The following is an 11,310-nucleotide window of genomic DNA, read 5'->3' on the forward strand; positions in this document are numbered from 1 at the left end:
GGCTTTTAATTAGAATTGGTTCCTTTAATATGTTTTACTGTATTTTCTGTTTTTTTTAACTTTATCCTGTTTTAGAATGTAGTTCCTCTTACTTTATTTATTCTAATGTATGGCACTTTTGTTGGCATTGGTTCTTTTAAATGTGCTTTATAAAAAAAATTAACTAAATTAAATTATTCTAATGATCTATTTATGTAATGAGCAAGCATTTGTGAAACATTTCACACTTACAGCTTTTAGCCTTTTGGCATTATTCATACAATACATTAGAGAACTTGTCAAGAGTGTACAGATTCAGCATTAAAATTAAGTTCTTTGGACACTTAAGAAGTGCTCCTAACCAAGGCTATTATAGTAAAGAAAAGCTATAATGAAGACAAAAACTATTAATTAAAAAAACATTTTCATGACCTGGAATAAAATAATTATCAAAACTGTAATGAAAAATAAAATTATACAAAACTAAGATGGTAACTGAAAAAGACTTACTGAAATAAAATAATAAATAAAAAAAAAAACCTTTTAGTCTCCATCACGGCCAGACTTATGCACAGACTAACCTGTTCTGTAGTTCAGGGCACTTCAGGCTACAATGATCCCCACAATATAAATCATAATACTTTAATGTTTGTTCTTTGTTTTTAAAGAAATATTCCTGCAGCTATACTGGTTAATTGAGGCTTTTTAAATCCTTTATCATTAGACCTGAGACAATCCATTCACCACTAGTTAATTACATGCGGTCATTCCCAACTTTACTCATCACCAATAAACTTTGGTGGTGGCTGAACTGTCAATGACTCGTGCTGCATATACAATCTAGGTGTGATTATGAACTCAGGAAATCGAACATGTTTTAAAAAGCAACATTCATTTTAAGAATAGCTGCTCAAAAGAATGGTTTAATTATAACAGGTTTTAATTAAAAGCTTTTAAGAGCAAGGCTCAGACATTAATAAGAAAATAATTTAAAGTCAAGTGATTTCACTATGATATCATTCTACTCATGAATATGAAACTGCTGATATTTAGAATTTGTAAAAATTAACTTATTACGAAGGTTTGTATTTGTTAGTACACTTATATATTGTCTTCTAGTAACTTTCATTAGTGAAAACACCTGCTAGCAACTGTATGTGCCACCAAATAATGATGACATGCACATGGCAACTGGGTTGAAAAAGCTTTGGATTCATGTACATATAGTAGAACTTAAGCAAAAGTTGCAAAATCTGATCTATGGCACCTAAAGTCCTGAAAGCGAGATATCCATATGCACCATGAAGGATAGCAATCTGAGCTGCATACCTGGTACAGTCCACACTTCTCTGTTTGAACGTTATTCCTTGAAATAGGGAAAGCAGGTTTAACTTGTTGTAGCTCACTTAGATAACTGCAAACTTTGAAAATAAAGGAAACAGAATAACTCATTTTTAAATCACGATATCATTACTATGAACAGAGAGAAAGCTAATAAGATCTTAGCTCAACAAATCCACAAGCATGAAGTTCAGAGTGCAATCCCAGCAATTACCAACACAGACAAAGACAAAACCATCGACCATAAAAATGTAATGCACACATTTAGAGACTTTATAAAGTCTTTATATTCTACTGAGTTTAAAGAAGACAACACACAACCTAATGTGTTTTTGGACGCATTACAGATACCACAACTAGATACTTTCAATGCAGAGTAATTGGATAAACCTCTGGCACTATCAGAAATACTACATGCTTTAAACTCTTTTTAGAGTGAGAAAGCAGCAGGCCCTGGCAAATTTTATAAATAATTCTCAATTAAGTTAGCTCCCCTTTTATTAGCAACATTTACAGAAGCAAGAAGCAATAAAATTCCACCTCAGACTTTTCGTCAAGCATTAATTACCATCTTCCCTAAGCAAAATAAGGACTTATTACAGTGTGCATCATACTGGCCAATCTAACTTCTGAATAATGATGTCAAGATACTCTTCAAAGTCCTAGCTAGAAGGATTAAGAAAGTGCTTCCCTTAGTAATATCACAAGACCAAGCTGGATTTATTAAAGGCAGACACTTAGCTTCCAATCATCAACGCCTGTTTAATGTAATATATTCACCCACAAAGTCTAAGAGATATTATTATTGTTGGATGCAGAGAAAGCATTTAATTTTGATGAATGGAACCACTTTTTCACTACATTGGAGAAATTTCAGTTTGGCCCAAATATATGTGCATGGATCAAAGTACTGTATACCAGTCCAGAAGCTTCAGTTTGTATTAACAACATTATTTCAGACTACTTCAAACTAGAACGTGGTACTAGACAAGGGTGTCCCTTGTCAGCACTGCTTTTTTCAATCCCCTTCGAGCCACTGGCAGTTCACTTTCGAAATGCTTATGAGATAAAGGGGATTATCAGAGAAGAACTTGAACAGAAAATTTCACTATATGCATACTACGATATGGTACTATATATATCACATCCACAAAATAATGTGCCTGCAGTCCTAGCAGCACTAAAAGAATTTCAAAAAATTTCTGGTCTCAGAATTAATTTGACTAAAAGTGTGCTCTTTCCAGTGAAGTCTCCAGCACACAATATTAGATTGGACACAATCCCTTTTCAGCACGGTGGTGCAGTGGGAGGAATGCATTGGCGATCCTAAATTGTCCCTAGTGTGTGCTTGGTGTGTGAGTGTGTGCCCTGCGGTGGACTGGTGCCCTGCCCGGGGTTTGTTCCTGCCTTGCGCCCTGTGCTGGCTGGGATTGGCTCTAGCAGACCCCCGTGACCCGGTGTTAGGATATAGTGGGTTGGGAAATGACTGACTGACTGACATTGCCTTTCATCATCACTCTTTAGTTTAAATGCCTAGGAGTACACATCACAAGTAAACATAAAGTTGTTTATCAATATAATTTTGCAGTGTGCATGGAAAAACTTAAGCAAGACTTGCATAGATGGTCTACCCTTCATCTTACTTTAGCTGGAAGAATTAACACTGTCAAGATGAATATCCTTCCTAAGCTTCTTTTTACATTTCAAAGCATTCCAATATACATCAATAAATAATTTTAAAGAAGTTAGATTCAATCATAACCTCATTTATCTGGAATTATAAATATCCATGTATCCAAAGGGCGACCCTACAATGACCTACGACAGAAGGTGGCATGGCTCTTCTTAACTTTCAATTTTACTATAGGGTGGCAAATACACAAGCTATAAAAACCTGGACACTGACACAAATAGATGAACATACACAGGCTTGGTCTGCAATAGAAATAAAATCCTGCAGTACATCTTTATACTCCTTGCTTAGTACACCTGTAAATACAAGTTATTGCCAATATACTAACAACCCAATCGTGCTTCATTCACTCAGAATATGGAACCAATGTAGGAAGTGCTTCAAAATAAAGAAGCTTTTATCTGTGATACCAATACATGATAACCACCTTTTTCCACACTCTGAAATGTACACAGTTTTTAATGTCTGGAAAACATACAGGATTAAATCACTTAGAGATCTGTACATAGACAACGTCTTCGCAACCTACATACAATTACACTCCAAATTTAACTTTCCAGCAAATACATTTCTTTCACTACCTTCAAATCAGAAACTTTGCTAAACAAAACTTGCCCAATTTTCCTCACCTCCCACCTACTTCTATTCCGTAAAAAATATTGATCAGTCTCGAGAAATCAGACAGTATTTCTGTAATATATAAAAAATTCCCTTTCAAGTCCCTGCCTTTCAAAGATCCCAGAGTACAGTGGGAAAAGGATCTCTCACTCAACATTTCAGAGAAGGAGTGGAAAGCAGCAATGCACAGAATTCACTCTAGCTCCATATGTGCAAAAAATACAATTGTTCAACTTAAAATCATCTATTGAGCACATCTGTCTCGTTTAAAATTGTCCAAAATGAATGACTGACTGACTGACTGTTTCCAGGGCAAGATCTAATCTGCAAGCATTGCAATCAAGTTCTAGCCTCATTGGACCATATGTTCTGGGTATGCACCAAATTAACATCATTTTGGACCAAAATCTTTAAATGCCTTGGTGTCACAATCTCTCCTATTCCACTAACAGCTGTGTTTGGTGTACTTCCAGATGGGCTTAAAGGACAGAAGGACAAACATACTATAATTGCCTTTAATTTACTATTGGTATGTTGACTTATCTTGCTCAACTGGAAGAATCCTAACTCAGATGTTAGTTGGTAAATGATTACTTGAAATTGGAAAAAATCTAATTCTCACTTAGAGGAACTGTGCAAAACTTTTTAAAAACCTAGCAGGATCTAATCAATAACATTTTAGAATAAACATTTAAATGGGGGAAGTGAACTCTCTTCCCTTTTTCTATTCTATTTATTTATTTATTTATTTATATATTTTTCCAAATATTAAAGTTTTATTATGTTGGCCTAGCTCTCTTTCTCATCAGTGGGGGTTGATTTAATTTGAAACTATATTGTAAATTTTGTCTTGCTTATATGCAATGTTATTTGATTTCAATAAATTTAATAAAAATGGAGAAAAAGATAAATTAAAGTGCTTTGCCAAAACTGAAATGAGCTCACCTGGTAACCATTTTACCCCAATAAGTCAAACTATCCATCCATCCATCTTCTAACCCGCTGAATCCGAATACAGGGTCATGGGGGTCTGCTGGAGCCAATCCCAGCCAACACAGGGCACAAGGCAGGAACCAATCCAGGGCAGGGTGCCAACCCACCGCAGGACACACACAAACACACCCACACACCAAGCACACACTAGGGCCAATTTAGAATCGCCAATCCACCTAACCTGCATGTCTTTGGATTGTGGGAGGAAACCGGAGCACCCGGAAGAAGCCCACGAGACACGGGAGAACATGCAAACTCCACGCAGGGAGGACCGGGAAGCGAACCCGGGTTTCCTAACTGCGAGGCAGCAGCGCTACCACTGTGCCACCGTGCTGCCCTATAAGTCAAACTACTACTTCAATAAACACAAGGCACAACAATTCACTGCTTCACTAACCTTACACCATGGCTTACACTACTAAAGAAAACTTTTTCTTTTTGCAGTAGTACCTAAAGTACGTATAGTTTCAAAGATATGGGATACTTAAGTTAAATTCTGAGGTGCAAATGTGCATATCTTTCATTTTTTTCTCCTAATCCTGTCTTTTATGTCCATGTGTACAGCACATTACTTTGGAGGAATACTCTTAAAGTAAAGTTTAGTGAAAAAGGAAATCATGGTCATATTCACCTTGTTGTGTGTTTTCTTTTAATTTAATTTGACTTGGAGCATGCAAGAAAAAATACTAATATTACTACTCTGTAGAAGATTCAAAAACTTTGTTGTCCCCAAATCTCTGCTCTTGGTAACAGTTACTGCTTCAGTGCTTGATTGACTTCCTTTAAGAATTTTTAAATGTCTTATTCTCGTTTGTCGCTGCGTTGTATTGACACCATTGTACTTATAAAGTATGACATTATTTGCAAAGGGTGTTGCTTTATACTAATTACAAAGAGCCTTCATGAGCACTTTCATTAGTAATGTGGGCATAAATTTATTGTGCATGCAGATTTCAATTTCAATTCAACATCATCTGTTCAATGCTGGAAGAACAGCGTCAAGTATCCCAACAACTAAATGAGTTGTGTGCCAAAGATCTAGCTGGAGATAATCCATCTCATCTTGCAATCATTTTTCATTTTACAATGTACATTAGCATTTCAACAAACCTTTTGTAATTAGTGGGACCATTTCTGAAATTTGAAAAGAAGTCATAATTAACATGTATAATATAATTATGGAATTTTCCATCTTGCGTAGTAGTTAATACAGTACGTAACATTGATGAATGAATGTGATTAATCTAATAAACAAATATTTTATTTCTCTTCCAGAAATTAATGAACTTTACATTGAACTGGGTAAGACCTAAAGCTTTATTACACAGTAAAACTTGTTCTAACATTTCTTACTCCATGCTGAATTTTGCCAAACATTTAAAAGGCCTTTCATTCTAGTACATAAAGGTAGTAAAATAGTGATGTATCACATAAAATACAAATTATTCTCCAGCTACTTACTGAAAACAGTTGAATCTCTCTGTAGCATTTTTCTAGAAACTAACTAAAAAGAAATGTTAAATGCAGGAAAAAAGTGTTAAAGTACATTTTCAGTATCTGCTTAGTACAAGTCTGGGTTTGCTGTGTAAAAGATGTTTTTGTTATAGTGCCATTGCATTTATTTTTGTGGTTACAATTTAGTCTGTCTGAAAATATTTCTTTTGTTCATTTTGTGCCTGCAGGGCACATTCAAGATTCAGTAGAGATTTATGCACACTGGAATTAAATATTTCTAAGATACTTTGCTAAATAAATGTTGAATTGAAAAGACAATTTAGACAAATGAACACTTACTGGTTAGTTTGCAAGCAGTGATATTCCCAGGATGCCATGGACCTTTTTGCAAACAACTACTTTTCTTGGCTTCACTATTATGTGCACACTTGATTCTTTTTTAAAACATAAGAATCAAAGAATTGTTTTCTTCAAAATCCTTAATTATTATATTAGTAATGATTTTAGAATATCTCTTTATATTTAGAGCGATAAGACATCTGTTTGTCAGACGTCCGTTCTCGTAATGTTGTGTAGAATTCATAAAAGTGAGGGAATGTCCAATGAAGTAGGCAAGAGGGCCACGTAAAACAATAAACCATGCGTTTTACATCTGTGCCTCTTAGTGTCACACTGTCCGGTATCCAAGATAGAGCTGGAATATCTGACAAAGAAAGTAAATGATGCATAAAGCTAGAGAGATGTAAGGCATATCTAATGAACGGTAGAGAATAAGACATTTAAAGTAAACAGGAGTTTTCTAATAATATGCCTTAGGCCAGTTTTAACTTGTCTCAATACATTTTATTGTGGCAGTTAAATAGCTTCTGGTTACTCTTTTTTATTTATTTTCTGCTCCACTATTAGATTACAGGATCCCAGCAGCATCACAGATAAAGAACAACCAAACCTAAATTAGATGTTGATGCAGAGCAGAATAAACACATATAATACAGCTAAACTAAGGACCCAAATATGTCAATGTGCATTTTTATCTGTAATTTCTTGTGCAAGCAGGCTGTCTAGGGACTATCCATGCAAATGTGTACAGCATGAATGTTGTCTAGACAGTGATATGGCTGGCAATCATACACAATGAAGTAAGGAACCATCCATGGTTAAAATTAATTAGTGGGATTAAAAGATAAATTCTAATTAAAACTACACTAAGATCTTTCCAGTGTTTTCTTTTTTCTTCCTTCCATTATTGAAGAACAAAACATTACAACAGATCACAGTTCTATCAAATGAAAAATAATAACATAACAAATATAACAACATGTTTCAAAGTAAATCCAAAGAAAAGAAGACAAAATTATAAATTAAAGTTGTTCCATTTTGCACTGAACATTAAGCTGGCTTGCAGTGAGAAACTAGGCATGCCTCATTGCATTTGAACACTTAACAAGATACTAAAACATTTTATTTCTAAAAGCTTTTATTTGACTTTTCTTGGTAATAAATTCATGTTGATTTTGAAAAGAATTTATTGTGGTTTATTCAATACATTAAAAGGCATGTGTAAACTCAAGGAAATTAGTTTTAAGGTAGAGAAGAGCAAGAGAAATAACTATTGATCTGAAGAATGCATAAATTCAGTCTGTTATCAGATTTTCTGTACTGTACAAATATTGTAGGTGTAATTTGTCTTAAACCTAAAGAATACGCACTGTAAACAATCTAGAGGCAGATCTTCCAGATTTTTTTGTAAACATGCCATTTTTGTCTTCTTTTTTTAATGCTTTCATTTTTCCCTCATGCAGAGAAGAAAGGAATTGTCCTTGATAAAGGTACAAATTAAGAAGTTTAATCTAAAGCATTTTTAAATTAATACTGTTGACATCTCTATTGATATAGTACTTTATGCATGTTATTCCTCTAGTTTGGAAACAAATGCAGGAAGCAGAAGGTATGTATTATGGTATAAAATAATTAATTATTGTTTTGACAGAAAGTGAAAGGGGTTTTAAAACCATAATAACAGATTTTCTCCTGTCTGTTGCAATTTCCCAACAGTTGATATTATCCTTAAACAAGAGGCAGCACACGCTGAAATATCTGTAGACGCTGATGGAGAACTTCTGAGATTCAATGGATTTACAATTGGCTCAGATAAATGGTACTGTGTTACAGGCAATGAGATTATAAATTCAGTAGAAAATCACAAAAAATATTACTGGGAGGTAGAGGTTGGTGGAAAGAGCAGCTGGGCAATTGGACTGGCATCTCAGAGCATTAAAGAGATGGAACTCATTCATAGGACCCCAAAAAGTGGATTCTGGATTATGCAGCTGTTTGAAAAAAAATTAAGTGCAGTCTCCAGCACTGTCACTGAAATTCAACGTAGACTAAATAAAGTGGGGGTGTACCTAAGATGGGGGAACTTAAGTTTTTATGATCTAGAGACAAAAGAGCACATGCACACATTTTACATTGATCGCTATAAGAGTTTGTATACTGTGTTTAGCCCAGGATCAGATGACAAAGTACCCTTAATAATTAAAAAAAAAACAACTGTTGTGCTTAGTACTGCTCAGGATGAGGATGGCATAGCTTAAAACCCTCCATTCACAATAATAAAGTCTATCAGGTGGATCATTTTTTGCTTGCCCACTTGTCTGTAGCTGCCTTAACTCACTAAAAGTTCAATGGAATCTTCATAACTAGTTATTTGTAGATCACTTAACCTCTTTGGCGGTAACCTGGTGCATCCTTTGTGCTCAGAATTCTAAGTAAATATGTTTAGGCTCATATGTGTCTCGTGGCAGGACAGTATTCTACAGGCATCTAGTGGATAAAGTAACATCATGTAAGAAAAACATCATGAATGTTTCTATGCGTTTTGCCGCTCTATGGTAACTCATCAGTATTTGTGAGTGAGAGTGACCCTTCAACCAAAACACACATTAGAATGTAAATGAAAAAATGTAAGTTCAGTTTTAGAACAAACTGAAACTGAACCATTAGTTGAATAAAGGGATATTGGTGACAGTGTGATTTGGTCATCAGACATTAACACAAAAAGTGAAACTGATGCATACAGCTTTGTGCAACCAAACCACCATGATGTGTCTGGTGACTTTGGCCACATGAAACTTCAGCGTAAGCATGTTAGGTGCATGGCAAAAAGGTAAATTAATTGCAATCAAGTGGAAGGACCAGAAAGGTGTTAGGCCCCTAAGCACTGTTCACAGAGCAGCAACTGTCAATGTTGATGTCAGGGAATGTAGAAGTCACTAAACTTAGCGCTTAGTGGTGTGCATCAATTGTGCGGATCGGACACTGACATTCTACCCTCTCATGTGCTAACAATAGAAAAAATATTATAAGAAAATGTGCAATGAAATTCGCTGTGCATTGGTGACTGTATTAAAACATATCACATGGAGGACATGTAGTAAATCATCATCAGTACGGCAGTAGACACTAGACAAACATTTCCTACTGCATTTATGTTAACAGTCTGGTATTAACAAGTTTCTGTTGCACATAAGATTTTTTCTTGTTGGAGAAATTTATGTTTTTGGTTCATTTGTTTGGGTGGTAAACATAACGCTAAGGAGGTTACAAAGAAGTGAGCGATCACGCTTAGTTTCACAATCAGATGTGATTCTGGCCCGTGCAGGTAAGGTGGATTGGCAAATCTAAATTGACCCTTGTGTGTGTGTGTTTGCACGGGTGTGTGTGTGTGTGTGTGTGTGTGTGTGTGTGTGTGGGAGAGAGGGCGTTCACTCTGCATTAGACTGGTGCCCTGTCCTGGGGTTGTTATTCTTCCAGTCTGATGCTTTTTCCCTGTGACCCTGCTCTGCACAAGTTGGTTTGAAAGGAGGCATATATTAATTGTGGTTTTAGTTTTAGTTGTTATGGTATAGTTAAATAGATATTATGGAGTTTCGTTTTGAGCTGGAATCAGACAGAACTGTAGACATAAAGATAATTTCTCCTCAGGGACTAATACTTTGTACTAAATAAAAAAGAAAGAGTTTTGGATATATTATTGTTTAGTGCTACTAGAAGCCTCCAGGTGTATCCTGTTAAATGTAAAACTAAATTAAAACCCAATACTAAAAGAGAAAAATTGCAAGATACTTATATTTTTGATCCTTTGTGCTATACAAAATGCAGTTTTCAATGCAAACTATCAGTCCAGATTTAACTGGAATAGAGCAAACAAATGGCTAAAGCAGCTTGTTACAGCAAAAATGTAAAGGAGAGGATTAGTTCTTTCTCCTTTGTACAATTCACTTTTCTACAGTCCCACCGTAACATTGATTCGTGTAGCAGATGTCATGTTAAATCCTGGGTTGAGAGATGCAGCAATATTTTCTGTATATAAGCACATAGCATAGCCTTGTAGGCACACTACTTTTTTATGTTTGAGTTCCTTCTACAAGCACAATTTAACGTTTTCTGACTTGTATTATGTACAATTGAACTTTTATATACCTGTATGATCTTATTGTTGGCAATTTTCAACCTTTTTTTTCTTTTCTAGAAACAGGTTGTAAGTTGATTTGTGATGGCTCTGTAAGGTGTGTGTGGTTATTATGCTGTTATTTTCAGGCAAGCATTGCCACTTTCAGTGTTGTATTTAATGATAATCCTATACATAGTAGGGTCATTTTTCTATAAGCCATGTTGATATCTGATGTTGTCTCATTAAAAGAAAGTTTATATACAAAATTTCATCACCTACTGATATAAAAAGGTATTAATAATCAGAAAATAGATTCTACTCTATTTCGACAGATAAGAGAACATAAACCTGAGACTGACACAGGACCTATCTAGCTGTAATTGTTATATTTCAGCAAAGGGTTATTCCCTGGCTTATATCTATTTTCTATTTTTCTTCTGTTTGTTTACTTGGAATCATTACCTTTTATGTTTCAGTATTATTTCTTTTCAATTTTGTCTTATGTTCTTCATTTTTGATATCTGGGTTGTGTATTGGGATTTGTTCACCTGAGAATGCTTTTAGGCAACTCCTTTTTCCACTTTTGATATTTTCTGAATAAATATTTTCATTTATAAAGATTCTGCTCTGAGTTGTCCTTTCTTGCCAAAGCTTTTACAGTTCCTTTCCCTAGAAGGGCATTTCTGTGTATTTTATACATTTTTTAGTTGTTCTAAGAGTTTGTTTGAAATTCTGGAATTTACTTCCTTACTTTAAGCTGTAAGTGCTGGACTGG

General features: G+C 34.9%; 1 protein-coding gene across 11 annotated transcripts in view; it reads left to right on the forward strand.

Moving 5' to 3' along the window:
• The window catches only part of LOC120524825 (E3 ubiquitin-protein ligase TRIM39-like), a 110,750-nt gene extending 99,986 nt beyond the window's left edge, over positions 1-10,764 (forward strand). For all 11 annotated transcript variants that reach the window (XM_039746617.1, XM_039746599.1, XM_039746660.1 and 8 more), the window contains 4 exons: positions 5,900-5,926; positions 7,882-7,908; positions 8,001-8,027; positions 8,135-10,764. In XM_039746617.1, coding sequence (XP_039602551.1) covers positions 5,900-5,926; positions 7,882-7,908; positions 8,001-8,027; positions 8,135-8,676 — 623 coding nt within the window. In that variant the 3' untranslated portion in view covers positions 8,677-10,764. The remainder of the gene's footprint in view (positions 1-5,899; positions 5,927-7,881; positions 7,909-8,000; positions 8,028-8,134) is intronic.
• Positions 10,765-11,310: the final 546 nt, after the last annotated feature.

This window comes from Polypterus senegalus, chromosome 1 (genome assembly GCF_016835505.1).
Source record: "Polypterus senegalus isolate Bchr_013 chromosome 1, ASM1683550v1, whole genome shotgun sequence".
Taxonomy (NCBI): Eukaryota; Metazoa; Chordata; class Cladistia; order Polypteriformes; family Polypteridae; genus Polypterus; species Polypterus senegalus.